At 44.3% G+C, this 18516-nt stretch overlaps 1 protein-coding gene across 3 annotated transcripts in view; it reads right to left on the bottom strand.

Annotated features, from left to right (window-relative positions):
• Window positions 1–234: 234 nt before the first annotated feature.
• Window positions 235–18516, bottom strand: part of tfeb (transcription factor EB) — a 29278-nt gene continuing 10996 nt past the window's right edge. Inside the window, exons 2-12 of one of the 3 annotated variants that reach the window (XM_068594486.1) lie at window positions 17602–17697; window positions 13477–13581; window positions 12883–13065; window positions 10051–10149; window positions 9681–9869; window positions 8931–9020; window positions 4451–4568; window positions 4205–4261; window positions 2832–2907; window positions 2597–2744; window positions 235–2515 (exon numbers count right to left, since the gene is read on the bottom strand). In XM_068594486.1, coding sequence (XP_068450587.1) covers window positions 1919–2515; window positions 2597–2744; window positions 2832–2907; window positions 4205–4261; window positions 4451–4568; window positions 8931–9020; window positions 9681–9869; window positions 10051–10149; window positions 12883–13065; window positions 13477–13506 — 1587 coding nt within the window. In that variant the 5' untranslated portion in view covers window positions 13507–13581; window positions 17602–17697 and the 3' untranslated portion in view covers window positions 235–1918. The remainder of the gene's footprint in view (window positions 2516–2596; window positions 2745–2831; window positions 2908–4204; window positions 4262–4450; window positions 4569–8930; window positions 9021–9680; window positions 9870–10050; window positions 10150–12882; window positions 13066–13476; window positions 13582–17601; window positions 17698–18516) is intronic. The other 2 variants (XM_068594487.1, XM_068594488.1) reach the window with 2 other exon arrangements.

The raw sequence follows: 18516 nt of genomic DNA, 5'->3' as shown, positions 1-18516 counted from the left end.
TCATCTCTTCATCTCTTTAAAGTTCTGGAAGTTCAGCAACAGCTCCACCGATCCTTCCTCAATAAAACATGGGTGGCGTGTGTGTGTGTGTGTGTGTGTGTGTGTGTGTGTGTGTGTGTGTGTGTGTGTGTGTGTGTGCTCACTGAAAACGGCTCAGAGAAGAAAAGGGTACGTTTGAAATAAAAATGGAAAAAAAAGTAACTAAAACAACAAATACAAATACATTGAAGTGGCTGAGTGGCATATAACATCTGTATTCCATAATTCTTTCATGTACAAAGTCAAAATAGTTTCCAGTGCTTTGAGAGATAAAATAAACAACAAACTATAATAAAGAAAACACTTCTTTTAATCAAAAAAAAAAAAAAAAAAAAATCAACGTTTTTCTTTCCTACCTTTAATCCGTACTGATCATAAACTTCATCAAATCAAAGAAAGCCGCAGGTCTTCTGCCACAGCAGAGATGCAACTCAGGTCCAGCTTCGCCCTCCAGAAGCATCAAAACCTTTGCTTTTCGGTGGCAGTTTGAAAAGCGGAGCTGAGTTTTACTTCTGCAGCGTCAAGGCGAGAGACTGAAGCACAGGAGGCGTGTGCACGTGATGTGAGCACAGCCTCAAGCCTGCACTGTGTTTATTGTGTGTGTGTGAACACTATAATGCACGTTTACCAACTCGCGGGTTCAGCGTCTGCATGTTTAATGCACGCCTGCTTGTGAGAGTGTGAATGCGCGTGTGATGTTGTGGAGATTACTATTTCCTCTCTCCGGGATTATCACTTTCAATTCTTTCACCCCGCTCCGCGCACGCCAGCTGGTTTCCTACAAACAGAATTTAGCGAGAGACAAATGCTCCGTGTGCAACAACACGAGTGTAGATGGTCACAGAAGCAAACCCGAAAAGCATCAACGGGCGTAATAGGAGTTGATGTTCAATCTGAAACACTGGTGGAGATGTCGAACCTATGGAAACAGCTGATGGGGTTATGAGCGGGACACTTGTTGCACGCTGCTACACCTGAGTATTTTGAGGACGACCCGCTGTATTCTGAAGACCGGCCCGAGTGTTTTCTCTATTCTCTCCACTGTGTCGAGTGTAAAGGTGTAGAAACCGAGGGGGGGGAGGGGCTGCAGTGTGTGTCTGTGAGGAGAAGACACAGTCAGAAGTGGAGTCGATGCGGTAGATGCATTAATTAATGCTCGATCAGCCGCCTCCTCCAGTGTGTTTTCCTAAAATGTGGGCGCGTGGAGAATACGCTTTAGCTTAGCGAGCTAACAGAGGTCTGTTTGGAACGCCAAACAGCTGGTGCGAGAAGCAAAAAGCCAACGCTAGAGTATCAGATTGAGGAAGAGAACAATGTGACTGCATCCCCTTCAGATGAATTATGCATGCGGGGACCAAGAAAGTGTTTCCATTTTATTCACTATCGTTCATTTAATCATTTATGGTTACGAAGAGAGGTTGATGGAAGAGACAATGCACTTGGTTGTCCTTGTATCTGATAACTTGGATCTAATTAAGTGCTGGTTTTGTCCCTCCGCTCAATTATGATTCAGAGTCACCTTTATGGAAACGAGGCCGAGTGTGCACTATAACTCCTGAGCTGGCAGTGTTGTTTCACCTCTTGTAAATGCTCTGTTGGGCAACGTTTCAAGCTGCTCAATTTATCATGTGTGTGTGTGTGTGTGTGTGTGAGTGTGTGTGTGTACCTTCTTTTGCTTGTGCCGTTAATGAGTGTCCTTGGTGTGTGTGTGTGTGTCTGTTCAAATAGTTTGATGCGTTTAGTATGCGTGTTGCTGTGAGCTGGGGGGAATAATGTCACGTCTGGTTGTCGTTCCATTTCTGTTGCACGTGTTGCAAGTGTGTCGTGCCGCAACCCTTTCCTGCAACCTCTGCATGTGCTTGATTCGGCATGTGTGCGTCTACAGTATGTCTCCGTCCTCTATGCTGAAGCTGGATCTGCGGCTGGAGTCCACCGAGGCTTCGGGCGACATCGCGGAGAGCAGCGGGTCTCCCCCCATCGGGGACAAGGGCTCGTCCATCATCAGGAAGCCCAGCTCGCCTCTCCTCCCGTGGACGTCCAGTCCGCCCAGGTCGCCCAGCCCCGACATGCCGTCTGAGAAGCCGGGGATCCCGTCACACAAGTCCAGCGACTGGGTAAAGTCAAAGGGCTGGGAGCTGCCCACGGCCGGGAACTGGATGGGCGGCTGGGGCTGCTGCAGGTGTTGGGGAAGCGGCTGCAGCTGCCTGGGCTGCTGCTGCTGCTGCTGCTGCTGCTGCTGCTGCTGCACCTGGCCCTGGAGGTGGAGGTGGGTCTGCTGGAGGAAGTGGTGCTGCTGGGGGTGAGCCTGGTTCTGGGGTAGGTGCTGGGGCTGGTGGTGGGCTTGTGCCATGGCGTGGGAGAGGTTCTCCTCCGGGCTGGTCTCTTGTTTTATATAAGAAGCCATCAGGTCGGTCGGGTTCAGGGCGGAGGGCGAGTTGCCGGGCAGACCGTGGATACGAGCCTGCATCTCCAGCTCCTGTAATCAGAGGGCGACACCATCAGACGGTTTGCTGTTTTTGTGTTTCTCTGCATGTGTGTGTGTGTGTGTGTGTGTTACCTGGATGCGTAGCATCAGTTGTTTGTTGGCCATCTCCATCCTTTTGAAGTTGTTTTCCACCTCTCTGGATCTGTGTGCGTCCTTCTGCATGCGTTTGATGTATTCCACGGACGCCCGCAGTATAGTGCCTTTGTTCCAGCGCACGTCGCTGTGCACACAGTTGAAATACAAAGGCCATTTCATAGATAAGTAACTAAATCTGCACTGGAAATGCAATGTTATCAAAGCAACTCACAGGTCGTTGGTTTTGGGGATCATGGTGCCCAACTCTTTGATACGATCATTGATGTTGAATCTTCTCCTCCTTTCAACTAGTGAACAGGCCAGAGGGAAAGGGGAGAGAGGGAAATACATGATGAAGATAATAAGGCGGCGAAAAAAGAGGAAAAAAAAAGATTGCTTAGAAAGATTGTGACCTCTGGAAGTAAGAAGATGAATAATTAAGTATGCATAGCATTCATACAAAAGTAAAACATAGATAAGCGCTCACTGGATGTGTACAGTAAAGGACAAAATGGACAAACATTTAGGCACACACACGCACAAGCACACACACACACACACACACACACACACACACACTAGAAATTACCAGGTTAACCATGAGAAAAGTACATAAAAGTGCACACTAGATATATACAATAAAGTACAAAAACGGACAAACATTTAGGTGCAGACAGACAGACAGACAGACAGACAGACACACACACACACACACACACACACACACACACACACACACACACACACACACACACACACACACACACACACACACACACACACACACACACACACACACACACACACACACTCTCACTCTTGTGCCAGGACAGCAGAAATTAGCAGGTTAACCATCCACCCACTAGTTGCACTAAGTCAGCTAAATCAGTGTAAGGCTATAAAAACTGTTTTTGCAAGAAAGAGATTATGGTGTGTGTGGGTGGAGTGTGTGAGTGTGTGTGGGTGGAGTGTGTGAGTGTGTGTGTGTGCTTGTTTCATGTGCAGTACTGCTGAGGCTGAAAAGGAGGCATATCAATTATATATCACGTACGGAAGCCCTAAACGGACACGATTCAAACACTTTAACATCGTAATTAACTGGAGAAATCCAGCTTTGACACTTTTTCACAGAAAAAAAAAAGTTAATTTCCTCTCAATTGAGCCCGAAGTGAACTGACTTGTTGCACATGTGACTACGTTGTTAAGAAGTGTTCATCCAAGTGCATGTTTGGAAAGAGATTACATGGATTATATTCACAAGCATGTTACCTGTGTCCTGAATAAATGACTAAAATCATGAGGGAGAAGTCTCTGGTTGCTAATAAAATAAAATTAAAGTAATTCCTGACTGGCTGATGAATTTCATTTGAAGACATCGGTCTTCAAATCTCAAGACTATTGTATTAATTCAGGGAGTTTACAAAGTAAAATACTAATTTCAGTATCTAGAGTCGGAGATGTCCTGACTATGAACTGGAATCTTGTAAAAATCAGTCAATGTTTTATAATTCTTCCCAAAATATATAATCCATGTTATCTTATTTCCATAAATGCTGAGCGTTTAGGGCTTCCTTATAAAAAGAGCATGCTGAGGGAAAGACTTACTCAGATTGTGGTTGTCTTTCTTTTGTCTCTCCTTGGCCAGCGCACGGGCTTCTGTAGCTTTGCAGGAACACAAAGTGATTAACTAATGTCTGAGACGGAGCCTGTTCTTGACAATTCATCAAATGCTACAACATACATTGCAGGTTAAGACGCAGTGTGGGAAGGAAACGTTTAAACTTCACTCAACGACAAACACTGTATCGATCTGAGCGGTTTACAAAGTGTACGACTTCATCTTTTTCGCACCTGTCAGTTCTCGTTTGATGGTCAGGTTGGCGGGACAGGAGTTGCTGGTCATGGCAATGGCTGGACCCTTCATCCCCTGACCTGTATACACATCCAGGTGACTGCTAGACAAGGGGAGCTGGACACACACACACACACACACAGCAAATATACACATTTTGAAAACCAACAATCACATGAAATTTACTTTGAAATCATCACTTTCACTGACTGTGTGGGATGAAGGAGCAGGAGAGTGAAAAAACATTGATGGACACCTCGATGCAATGCTGTGTTCAGAAACAGATTGGTTGTGAATGAAGGGGAGTAAAGTAAAAACAACACACACACACACACACACAACCCAATGGCATCAATGCCATCAATGTCCAAAGTCCGCCATTTTACTGAATGTTGAAGTTAATAAAATGATATAAAAGGAATTAAAACAGAAGGTAATGCTGAATCAAACTGAGGTCACACTGGTCTTCAATCCAGATTATTTAACCGTTTCCTAGACCTTTACGGCTCCATACACCTTGGTAAGGATCTTTATAAAGGCAGTGTTCGTGTTTAGTGTGCTGTAAAGAGCAGATAGCGGAAGATAATGCAACAATATCACACCTCAGAGCTGCCTGCCAAACACACAGCAATGATTGACTATCATCTTGTCGGTCTTATCTCTCTCTCTTTACGGCTTGATTCGCTCCTCTGCCTTCTGCAGCTCCCGAACTCACACTTGTGGAGTGGGGTCCTAACTCTTGCACTTTAGACGTTGTGTAAAAGCCGCGATTTAGTTTTGTATGGACTCCTAAAGAGACGTGATTTCCTTTTAATTGTGCTGTATAGTTTGAGTGCGATGGACTTTTGATGCCCTGAGGTGAGGGCAAATGTGACACTGCTAATGAGGCCTGAAAGATAAAGAAGATACCTTATCTGTTAGCTACTGTGAAATGTGAGATCAAACACAATTACACGCATAAACACACGCACACACTCACGCACACACACACACACCTCCTCAGGTTCACTTCAAATGATACACTTTGTTAAAAAACTCACAAAAGAGTGGGGGGATGGAGTGTAATCTTTACTTGTGAGGAGGAATTTATATTGTTGTGGGTCACACTTGGGCCAAATGTATGAAAATTACATCTTAACCCAGTTTTGGCTCCAGACCTCCTTTTCCCTGCGTGTTTCTTCCCTGTGTTTGAGTCGTCGTAGGAACCCCAAATTAATTACAATACTTGTGTTTATTGTATGTATTTGTTCAGCAAAGTCTTGGGAAGAAAATGTATATCTGCAAAAAAAACAACACTTTTAAAAGATATTTTGATCGCAACTATGAACATGCAGCATGATATGAGCCAGATTCCCCAAAAATGCCTCCTGGAGCGTCAATAAGACACCTTTTTGGAAAGATTAGGACCTAAAGAATCAGAATCTGCAACAAAAATCACAATAAAACAAAGTCTTGTCCTGTTAGGAAGGAGTTTCAGTCAAAAAAACTGTCGTTTGGTTAAAAAATAGAGATTTTACGTATTTTAAGCCAAAAGATTGTCTGAATGGGGCATGCTGGGACTTAAAATGGGAGCGGGAGGATTTTCGTGATGTCGACTGTGCCGGGTGGACCTCAGACCCCAGACGAGGGAATGTCAAACATTTTGCACACTTTAAAAAAAAGTTATGTGCGTCAATCTGCCGCAGTATTTGTTGTACACAATGCTGGACGTTAGTAAACATTTTAACCATCAACATATTGGTTGTATCGATATAAATAGTGCTGACACAGCAAAAAAAAAAGTCACACTCACCAAATAATATGGTAAATAAGCTCAGGGGGTTGCCTGTTTCAAGACTGCTTGCAGAACCCAACCGCTTAATAATTAAATATTTCTAGTTCATTATGAAACGATGGCGGGCCTACCTAGACTCCAAATAAAAACTACAGCTGGGAAAACATAATAACCGCTTTCTACTGTTGTTTTCATCAATATAAGTATGTTGTAGACAACAACCCAGAATAAAATCTGTTCATAATGGCTGACATTATGGTTACTTCATGTTTTCTGCTGACAATTTAAATAAAAAAACTGACAAATAACTCCCAGACTCCTCTATTCTTCTGCATTGACCTGCCGTGTCCAGGCCGGCCAGCCGAACTCTCCCCATCTAGCTCAATTAGAGCAAGCAAGTTTTTCATGGACACAGTATAAGCTCAGTGTAACCATCCATACACACTCGCGTCAGATCCAAAACTGTTCAATTGTGCCTGGTATTCAGTGGCATTCCCAGCTTTTACTTAACTTTGAGATTCCAAGAATTCCATGGAGTTTGCTGCTTTAATCCCCATCAGGATTAGCAGGTTTTTTGTTTTTTTTTGCTCACTAGTCTGTCAGTTGGGAATAAGTTTTTATTCCAGTGTATTTCTAACACAACAGAAAAAAACTGTACACATCATCTGTAGAATGTTCTGATGCAGCACTATTAACATATTGAACTGACTCACTCACTAACACCCCCTCCCCCCTCCTCTCAGGGTTGATCATTCACCTAATCTAATCAATCAGTGTAATGTTAAGTACCCAGACGTACATCCAAACACATGAAGACACAGTCACATTGATTAAAGCCTTTATCTTCTGCAGAGGACATATTATCATATAAAGCAACAGGAGGCTTTGGGGGTTTCCCCTCTCACACTCACACACACACACACACACACACACACACACACACACACACAAAGCTGTGAAGCAGTGAGTCAGACAGACGACCGATCAAACTGAACTGCACTAGTTGCTAATATTCATACTTGCGTCCAACGTGATGCCCGATATCAACTAAAACATGCAATAACTCTGCTTTTAAGTCTTCCATCACATGCACAAACACAAAAATAAAACCTCCCCCCCATCCCGCCGCCCCTGCTGTGGCTCATTTCATAATCAGGGACTTGAGGCTGGGAGTTAGAGCTGTCCCTGCATCCTGTGGTTCACTCTGACTGAACGCTAAACTGCAACAATAACCAAAGTAATGCGAGCGAGTCTGACGCGCAGCGCTGCAGTGTCTTACCAGCTGAATCTGTTCGCCTTCAAAAACCTCCACAATGGCATACGTCTTATTCATCTCCTTCATCCTCTGCTCCTTCCCTCGCTCGGGCCAGTGGCGTTTCTTCTTCTTCTCCCTCACACACACACACACACACACACACACCCACAGCGGACTCTGGCACTGCCACCACCCCTGTCCTGGGAGACTGACCTCGGCAACACCGAGTCCTGTCTTTCTTCTACCTCCCCACCAAACAAGAGTGAACTTTCCCCTAACTGGACTTTCAGCCTGTTTTCCCCTTCGCAGAAATTGCCCACATCCCCCTTTCCCTCCTCCCTCCCCCCCCTACTTCTCCACCTCCCTATCTTCCTCCGAACATCTTGTAAACAAGTTGAACTCTAACGGCTGGCAGTTTAATTGTTAATTTTCGGAGTTGGTTCCTTCAGACAGAGCGCTGTACAGTCCTCGTCTGACATGTCTTCCCGTACAGTTTTTAACCACTTCCATCGTGGATTAAGGGTGGAATGTTTAGGGCTTAAGTCAATTATACACATTTTCATGTGTGTGTGTGTGTGTGTGTGAGAGTGTGTGTGTGTGAGTGTGAGTTCGTTAGGACAGATGGGAGCATGCAGGAAGAGACGGACAACAAAGAAATCTGGATTAAAGCTATGTTTTCAATGGCTGCTTTGCAATATGGAAACAGCTGTAAGAACTGCAACAACACCATCCCTGAAAACAGCAACACAAACTAAGAACATTGACAATCAATGAACGGGGAGATAGCATGAGACCGAATCCCGAACAGTAAAACAGAAACTACTGAAAAGCCAACGTCTTGAGTGGTGATGACTTGACTTGTCCAATCCTATGACGAAATTAGGCAAAACCTGGCCCAAAATATAACCTGAAGTGTATGAGGGAGTCAGAGGACTTGTTCTGTGAATACTGTACAACATTATATAATTTCAGAGGTGATGCATTCAAGGTACATCCATATATTGCGAGTGTATTACAGGTAACAGCAATGATTCAATTATGATCTGAAATAAGGTTAATGATCACTCAAAAAGCTCTAGCTATTGGAAAAACACTTTGTGAAAGATTTGACTTCACCTATTTGCATTTGTTTTAATACAATTGCATGTTGCTTTTGTTTGAAGGGAAAGATAAAATGCCAAAAGGCATCCATGTCAAGTTGTGCATAGCCCGCATTAACAAATATGTCTAACGTGGAGATATCACACATCCTGTGTTGTTAGACTTCCTTTAAGATATGGACCCCACACCCCCTACAAAAAAAACAAAAAAACAAAAAAACCTGAAATGTTTGGTGATAATCTAAAATATGTAACTGAAAAAGAAGTCCAAAGTACATTCGATGTTTAGAAGACGAGATAAACAAGAGAGTCCTGGAATCACACTTTGTTTGTGGCTTGGTTCTACTTACTGTGTTTGGCATCTGGACAGGGTCAATGTATGCCTGAATATCGTCATAATTGGACTGCATGCTGATGATGTCATCAATGACATCATCCATCTGGAAGAAAAACCCTGGGATGTCTCTTGTATGATTTTGACAAGCTTAAAGACCTATCATGGATAATTTAAAGACAAAAAAACTGCAACTAAATGTGCCTTTTCCATGCAAAGAAGAACTACTAAAGTGTTTATCAAAGCACCTGAAACCAGCGGGTTGAAGGCATCCAGGTGCCTCGAGAGCCGCCTTTAAAGAAATCTATCATGTCCCGGGGACTCACGAGCAAGACTGTTTTCTCGCAGAGACTAAAAGAAGAGCTTGGGTCAAAGTCTACCAGGTTCAAAGGGCCTTACATTCTGCTGTTCCCCTGTCACTTGTTAAGCTGTAATTACTGTTGCAGGGCCATAATGGAGAGTTTAAATTCCAATGATAGCCTCAGTTAACCAACACATTCATCCACACACCAACTGTACGCACGACACATTAACACCGATGCATTCACAAATGTTGCTCCACCCGACCCAAGAGCTATAAAACCATTATGATGTGGAGATAATGTCACTTTGGGGGCTACATTAAATCTTCACAATTGTATATAGGAGTGTATTTGAGTCATATATTTTGGGGGATATTTGTTTAATCTGGTTCTTATGAACTGTACTTTATAATATGACCAGGAATTGTGTATGCCAGTGTCTGCCAACGCTTGCGGGCGTCTACCTCTGTCTCGTGGCTGGAGCTGATGTTGAGCATGGCCATGGGGCTGTTGGGGGCACTGTTTCCAGACATGAGCTGCTCGGTGCGCATGTGTGGGGAGCGGAGGGGCGGCGGTGCAGACGCTGAACCCCCCGTGGGTCCCATGTGAGTGGGAGGAGAGGGTGGCACCAGCCCTGCTACTGCATGGACCGTCTACACAGACAGAGAGAGACAGTCATTAACGCCATCATCTCTCTGAGTACTGGCTTAGATGTTCTGTGGATTGTTGGGACAAACCAGTCCAAAACACAGAGACAGGCTATTTAGATGGATTGAATCTCATGCGAGGCAAACGGACACAGAGCACAGAGGAGGAAGGCATCCAACAAGGTACCTGTTTGGTGGCAAAGGTGGTGGACAGGTATTCTTTCACCTGCTGCCGCCGAGACTGACGGATGTGGTAGTCTGTAGGGTTCTCCAGGTGGGTCTGTACCTGTGTTAGGGAAAGACAGCAACAGGATGCGATACATTGTTATTCATTTTGCACATTGATCCAATTCTTCATGGACAGTATATACAGGATTTAAAGTAAGTACATAAATAGGCAAGTTAATGTTATTTAGAGAAACAATATGTGATACAAACACAATCTGTGAGAGTAAGTAATGCGACTATATTGGCTATTTCACAGCTAACGCAGTTTAAAGTCCACTTATCTGTACTCGGCCCTTCAAAATAAACTAAATAAATAATTAATTGGAATAATAAATAAAAGCAAACGCATAGATTTAAGCATTTTTTTCCTATTTTGTAACGGTACAAACTCCACAAGAAAACAGCGGTAACATCAGAATTGCGTGAATACATAAATGGTTAGCGTGTTGCATTTTATCTCAGCATGTTTGAATAAACACATAGCACACGGAGCATGTGCTTCAGAGGCACACCTCATTATCCCCGTCCCATAACACTGTGATGGCACGAGGACGCCGCAGCATTAAGTCAGTAGTAAATCCTACAGGAGTAAAGCCACTAAATCCTCTGGTGTGGCTACATAAAGCAATGGACTGGCCTCATTCCTTCACATCAAAGAGTAACGCTCAATAGAGAAACAGGCCTGCTCCCCATTACAACGGAGAACGACTCAACCCAAACCCCCCTCTGTTTAATAACCAACAGCAGGATTACATCAAATGAACCAGAAACGCTTTCATAAAAACATGCTTTTACACCTGCGCGCTAATTCGTGTGTTTTTTTCTTCGCAGCACGTATTGACAAACCGCTGATTGGCTCACGAGACCCAAAAGGCATTTTAAGTCAAAGTAACAACAGTTCAGTCGTAACTATTTGACCTATTTGGAGAAAGCGAGCGCTGTCAGCACACATGGAGTCCGGAGAAAACACTGCTCCGACTGATGGACAGACGGATCGCCTCAACAAAATGAAAGGAAAGACGACTCTAAAAGACTGTAAACTGTGTAAATTGTCCATGCAGCAAATTGCTCCAGTTACCTGTGCATACGAAACATTTACGGTTCACAATACCATAAAGCCACCCACGCAGACATAATGGAGTATTGCGCAAACCCACACACACACACGCACACACCATCAAAGATAAGGACGCAAACAAGCATCTTTGGAATTAGGCAAAATGTCACTTCAGCTTCATCATGAGTCACACGAGCTGCCTCGCTCCCGTCTGTCTTATCGCAAAAAACATGTCAAACATCTCTTATCTGCCCGTCCCCCCCTCCCCCCCCACTCCTTTCTGTCTCCCTACCTGTTTGCTGATCCACCGCATTTTTCCTCGCCGTGCGTGTTTTTTTTTTTCTCCTTTTCAAAATGTGTCCCTGAAGTTCCCCCTGTGTGGCAGTGCTGCCTCGTGAGAGGCCACAACGCCCGGTGAAGCCCTGACCAGCTCCGCTGCACCCGGCCGCTCAGCAGCATGTGAGTGGATTAATGGAAGTGCCCCGGCCCCCCCTTGTCCTTTTGGACCCCCCCACTCCCACCCCCACCCACCCAATCCAACATCTTTACTCTCTTCCGCTAATCCCCTCAATGAGATCTGTTGAGCGTTTTGTATTTTGTAGTGCGTTTGCATGATGACCAGAAATTTGATTGTACTTCTCTTGTTGTTATGAGTTGGTTTATTAGTAGTTTGTAGAAGGATGAAGGGGATTCTGTGTTCATGTAACATTATATACAATCACAAATACCCGTTATTTATTTCTTCCTGTGTTAAACAAAATTATTACCTTAGAAAATAAGATATTTTCAACCATTTACACACTAACTTGAAACAATAAATCAATTAAGTAATTAATACACAACCGTTCAAAAGTGTGGGGTCACCCAGACACATTTTCAGTTTCTTCGCAAGTTCTCTCTCATGAAATATCCTTCATGTGTAAGAACAAGAACAGACCGGAGAGTTTCACATGAAACTCTCTGCTCTTCTGGCCATTTTGAGAGTTTAATGGACCCACAAATGTGATGCTCCAGATCCTCAACCAGCTCAAAGGAAGAACAGTTTTGTAGCTTCTCTCACCAGCAGAGCTGTTTTCAGCTGTGTAGCATCACTGCTTAAGGGTTTTTAAGTGTTTGTACGTGTTTTTTGAAGGGTTTAAAGGGATTTTTAAGTTTAAAAAAAATACTTTCAAGGGTTTTAAAGGGTTTTAAAGGTTTTTAACATGTTTTAAGGATTTTCAATGGTTTTTAAGGGTTTTCATTTTATCCATTAGTCTTCTAAGGTGACGATCAAACACAATGTACCATCAGAACTCTGGAGTGATGCTGGAAATGGGCCTCTATACACCTATATGTAGATATTTCATTAAAAAACAGATGTTTCCACCTAGAATAGTCTTTTACCACATTAACAATGTATAGAGTGTATTTATGATTCATTTAATGTTATCTTCATTTAAAATCAGTGCTTTGCTTTGAAAAATAAAGACATTTCTAAATGACCCAAACTTTTGAGCGGTAGTGTATATCAACATCAAAATAAAGACATTTCACAATTCTTTTCAGTCATTAATGAATCAGAAATGCATTCACTTGTTCCAGCTTCTCATATCATTGTCACTTTTTGACATACAAAAGACATTTTTTACACATTTCTGAAATTGCTTTGACTTAATTGAATTAATTATTCATCAATTAAGTCAAATAGAGCATTAATTGATGAAAAAATACATAATTAGTTGCAGCCCGACTGACCTTAAGAACCTCCACGGGGACCTGCATGCTTTGGTGATGCTGCGGGGTGCTGATGGCTGGCGTGGGTGCAGGCGGCCCGGCCATGCAATGCTGCATGTACTGCAGGGCTGCATTCTGCTGCTGATGCTGCTGTATCTGCTGCCTCTCACGCTGCTCCTCTTGCTGCAGCTGGTCTCGCATCAGCTGGACACACGACACACAAGTATCGTAGGAATACTTAAAGCATCGTGACCTATAAGCTGCCTGTGCTGGGTGATTTCACTTTTTTTACTTTTCTCTCCCTCCCAGCAAGAGCGGACACCAACAGTTGCTAGAAAAGCACAACTGGTGACACACATTTATTAAAATAACCTGTACGAAAAGTATACACAGTAAATATATAAAAAAAATATGCAAGGCCAAATAGCATGGCTATATTTATCAGTAGTTGCTGAACGTATATGCCCTTCAAATCAATGTCAGACCCACAAAGACATCTGACATTGACCAGAATACTTTTCTCTCCAGGGTCTATTCGACGAAACAACGCCACAAATAGAGTTTGAAATTGATAGCTAATCAAAGGCTGCATATCGGACGGTGGTTGCATTGTACCTGCATCCGCAGGCCAACGCGCGAGGCCATCGCTGGGGGGCGAGGGGGCAGGGGAGGGCGAGCCGACGTCAGTGCACCGCAGTCCAGCCCGAGAGGTAGAGGAAGCTGTTGAGGAGGAAGGACGAAAAGAGAGTGAAGAGGGAGCTGGGTCATAGGAGGGAAAGGGAAAACAAAGTAGATTCCCAAACAAGAAGAGTAGCCATCGAGAGTCGACGCTGCAGGTCAAGTGATCTGATCCAGTGAGCATTGCTAATGGTTGCATTACGAGAGAGATAGGAGACGGGGAGGTGTGCAATGTTGTGATATACTTGTCTTTGTGGTTGGATGCTCTTCACACTATACTTGTCTTGCGCAATTGATCATCGTCTGTGATTTGAGCATCAACTTTCTCATTCAAAGAAAATGATCACGACAGATCACCTCGGTTCAAGCTAACTATGACACTATGTTCAGTCAGGCTAGGCTAAACACATCCTGGGCCTGTCGTCTAACTCTGGGTAAAACACCAACCCATCACCGTCATCATCATTGGAGGCTCTTTTTTACAGACACCGGAAAGTTCTGGGACCTTGTACTTCTGGGTCCATCACTGGGCAAGCTGTCTTCCACTCATACGACCTCTATGTTCCTACTGAATCAAAAGGCACTCGGTCACCTTCAATTGAAACTGTGCGAAACGATCAAGTGGCTGTGGATAAATCACAGAAACAGAGAAATAACAATGAATCATACGTATCGCAATGGGCCCTGTTGTGCAATTACAGTAAACCAGAGCACGGTTATCTGCGTAGCTGTGACATCATCCAATAAGATTTCGTATGAAATATCATGTTTATAAGAAGGCTGTAGGTGGGATAGGTTAGCCGTCGCTCTGACTGGTCCCTAACTCGGTTCCTGGCAAGGTACTTCCTCGATAACGCTGGAGAGGTCATGTGGGAGTCATGTGGTCTTGTTGTTCTTGGGCGATCATGTGAGCAGAAGGACGATGGGGGAACACCCACAAACCCTTTACGACACTTCCTCCTGGTTTGTCTCACACATACACACACACACACACACACACACACACACACACACACACACACACACACACACACACACACACACACACACACACACACACACACACACACACACACACACACATACACACACACACACACACACACACACATATGTATACATGCACACACTCGATGGGGAATCCCAGAACTGACAGTTCCTCTTCTGCAATGACTTGCGTTCATCCCCTGCACCCCTGGGTGACTCAGCTCATCTGGACTCACACAGGTGTAATGAAACCGTTCAAGGGACTGGTTTCTACTGCTTACTGATGCCTCTGCTGACGGTTCATGTGTCGCGAGACAACTACACACAGAAGAGCAGTGACGGGGACATCAGGGTCCAAGCAACCAATCAGAATCTGAGATTCCTCCCGTCTCTCATCAGAAATGCGGTCTGTACATGGTCATAAAGAGAGAAAGACAGAGAGGGAGAGAGCCAGAGAAAAGCTCATTGTGCGTGAGGTACAATAAGAAGGGCAGCTCCTATTGAGGACTGAAGCCGCCTGTTGTCCGAAGTGTACATTTCAGCACCCGAGGGGGCACACACTGCCCGCTTTGTGCCCATTGGATGTCCCACATGAAAAAACACACACACACCCATGGAGAGATGCACATTGAAACACTCGAACACAAACGTGGAGCCGAACTTGGACTCGGGCCGACTCCACGCCCAGTGAATCCAAACTTCCATAAACAAAAAGTACACACTATTCATATAATGTAAACTCCTACTGCTGACAACAGAAACAACTTTTGTACCTGCTGCTAACATCTGCAGCTTCAGCAACATGCCCTCTCATGATAGTAGGAGTAGTTGTCTCTTTCAAGGTGCCTACTTAAACAAACAAACAAGTGTCTTTGCACATATACACACACACACAGCGGTGGAACGCTGCGCAGTGTATTTATAGCCTCACAAACTCAATCGGTAAGGTAGGAATGCCAGCCAGAGGAGGATGTGTACTCTACGCCTCAAAGGTCTCCGGATACACATCTAGGCTGTTGATTTTTGAGGGAAATTGTCAATAAAAGACCTTTTTAATTGTTGAGTTATGGGCCAAAAAAAAAACGTTTTGTGTGTGAGGTCACTGTGACCTTCGACCTCCAAATTTGAATAAGCTCAACGTTTGTGCCAAAGTTGAAGAAACTTACACAAGACGAAGATATCTTCTTCACAAGAGAGGACCTGACAGAAAACCATTAACACGTAGTGCCCGGCATAAAAACACTACCTGAAGCTTGACATGCTAACCTAATGTGGGAAAACGCTTATGACACCATGTTTACGTAACACCACCTAACTTTCCAAGCGAAATGAAGCTATATGCATGTCATAAAGCCTTCAAGTGTGACTCAGCCTTGACACAGAATACGTATATGTCCTTTAACACATACGCGCACACACACACACACACACTGATGGGATATCACTTCCTAATATCCTATAGTGACACACTGCTACCAGGCAGCATGATCACCCACATGGTCTTCTCATTGCCCGGCATCCACTGGGGGGTAAGCGAGCATCTGTGACGCAGTAAGAGCACACAGCGGCCATTGTGCGTCCGACGCTGTGATGTCACAGCGCCTTCACTTCAAACCGCCAGTGGGAGGATGTGGAGCGGAGGAAGCCCGGGGTCAGAGGTCTACTCTGGATCGTGCCACAGATTAGTCACGAACATAAATGCCAACAAAAAGCACACAATGGAAACATGGAATACATTAAACATGCTGTGTTTAGCTTTAGCTAATTCCTATACACACACACACATACACACACACGGCCAAAGTGTCACACTCGTAGACATAAAGCACACAAGTACACACACTTGGGAAGCAGTGTGAGGCCATGGCACCTGTGCTCAAAGACACGGTGTTAATTTGTAGAGTGTGTATTTTTAGAATCGACTGTGCCTTGCCAAGAAAGGCCTTTACAACAGCCTACATTAAGCATTTGACTGTGGGATGTGAATGCAACACACACACACACACACACACACACACACACACACACACACACACACACACACACACACACACGCACTCACTCTTGCGTGCATCCACGAGTACACGAGGCCGCAGCTGCGGCATGCAATTCAAAGACAATCTACTGAGATATTGACAAGTGCAGAAGCATTTTTACAATAGATTTTACGTCTGTATTACGATCTCAGCCATCCGGCACGGCAACTCAAACTCAAGAAACCTCGAACCTCAGTCGTGAAACCTCAACCACAGCGTTAACGACGTCGTTCAAGTCATTTTGTAGCATTTGAACAACCATTGACAATCATCTTTGATACTTTGATGGAGCGTTTTAGGTCACGCTTTAGTCCAACCTCTTGTTAAGATCACAAAGGTTCTAAATGTAACACTGCACTGTGCTTCACCAGCTTTTCCATCACTGCACATTCTTACTTTCTCACTCACACACACACACACACTTTCCGCATTAAGCTATCTGTCTGCCTGCTCTAATGACTAAAATAACCCCCTCTGCTCTCTGTTCTCCTTTTCAGGAACACCCTGTTCCCCTGAGCCTCGGTGTGTTTTTTTTGTGTGTGTGTGTGTGTACGTATCTGCACGCATCTGTCCATGTGTGCGCGTGTGTGTGCAGTTAAGGGTTACGAGGGGACACGCACACAAAAAAGGTAAGTGTGCGTGTGGATTGCCGCTCTACAGCATCTGACGAGGCGTAGGCATATTTAAAATATCAATATTCCCTAAAGCACGGCCTCACACGCTCAATGTGTGTCGTTGGTAGGATTATGTGACATGACTGGCACGGCAAGTATGTCGTCCTTACCCCTTCCTCTTTGGTCTCGCACACACAAACAGCTGTATTCCTTAGCGACAGGACACACATTCGGACGTGCAGACAGACCGACTGGACACTCAAATCATGTTCAAACACTTAGGACTGGTATTCTGTTGCTTTAAATAAATAAACATTCCTGTTCCCACCCAACATCTGTACAAATTACATCAGGCACTCAGGGTTAAGTTACAGCATACAGGGGACATTTAAGTCCGGATCATCAGCTTTGACATGTGCAGTTACCTGTTTAAGAGGAAAAAAGTGTTCGCGAACGAGGGAAATACGCTCTTCTCGTGCTGCCGACTACATATCGGGATGCTGGAGAAAGTGGATGGCAATCTGCAGGGGGGAGGTCATGGGGCCGGCGAGAGATGAAGGAAGGCGATGCAGGTGGGAAACGACACACAAACAAACAAAAACAAAGAGAAAACAAAGATGGTCGGTTAAAACAGCAAAATGCACAGATGGAATGACGAGCTGTAACAAATTGTGTTACAGTGCGTGTGAGTCTGGGAGAGCAACAGAGGAAGCAGTGCAGTGTTCGAGCAGCAGATGTGCAACACACACACACACACACACACACACACACACAAACTCAGGAAAGAGAAGAATTTCCACGTCAGAAATGAGGGAAGCGACAGACCAAAGCACCTGAGTATAAACACTCTGCGTTATGTTGCAGGAGACACGATTTGGATTTTGTGTAGTTCAGTTTTCCATGAAGCAAACTGCTGCAGCTCTTGTGCAGCTGGTTCTCGGACATCAAAGTGTTGAGTTTGGTATGAGGGGCACGCTCCTATCTGGTTTCTGGCTGTTTTAACGCCTTCATTTTTCAAATGCGTAGCGGTTCCAGCGTGTTCTTCTTGGAGATGGTCATACAACACAAAGACTGACAGAGTTGTGCACTCAGTCAAATATTTAAAACACTGCAGGCTCTTCCTTATAGGTTATACATTTAGCACGGTCGGGGTTGAGGGTTGAATACATGCCAACTGCTGTCAATTGTTGGTAAACTTGTGTGTTATTTAACCCGAGATCTCTTTTTCTTTGTGTTTGAGTCGTCGTAGCAACCCCAAATTAATTTCAATACTTGTGTTTATTGTATGTATTTGTTCAACGTCTTGGGGAAAAGTCGTATATCTGCAAAAAAATACTTCT

This window comes from Clinocottus analis, unplaced genomic scaffold (assembly GCF_023055335.1).
Source record: "Clinocottus analis isolate CAN_PGR_092001 unplaced genomic scaffold, fCliAna1.0.p SCAF_3, whole genome shotgun sequence".
NCBI lineage: Eukaryota > Metazoa > Chordata > Actinopteri > Perciformes > Cottidae > Clinocottus > Clinocottus analis.
The sequence above is the reverse complement of the archived record's forward strand: the minus strand, read 5'-3'. Positions and strand labels throughout refer to the sequence as shown.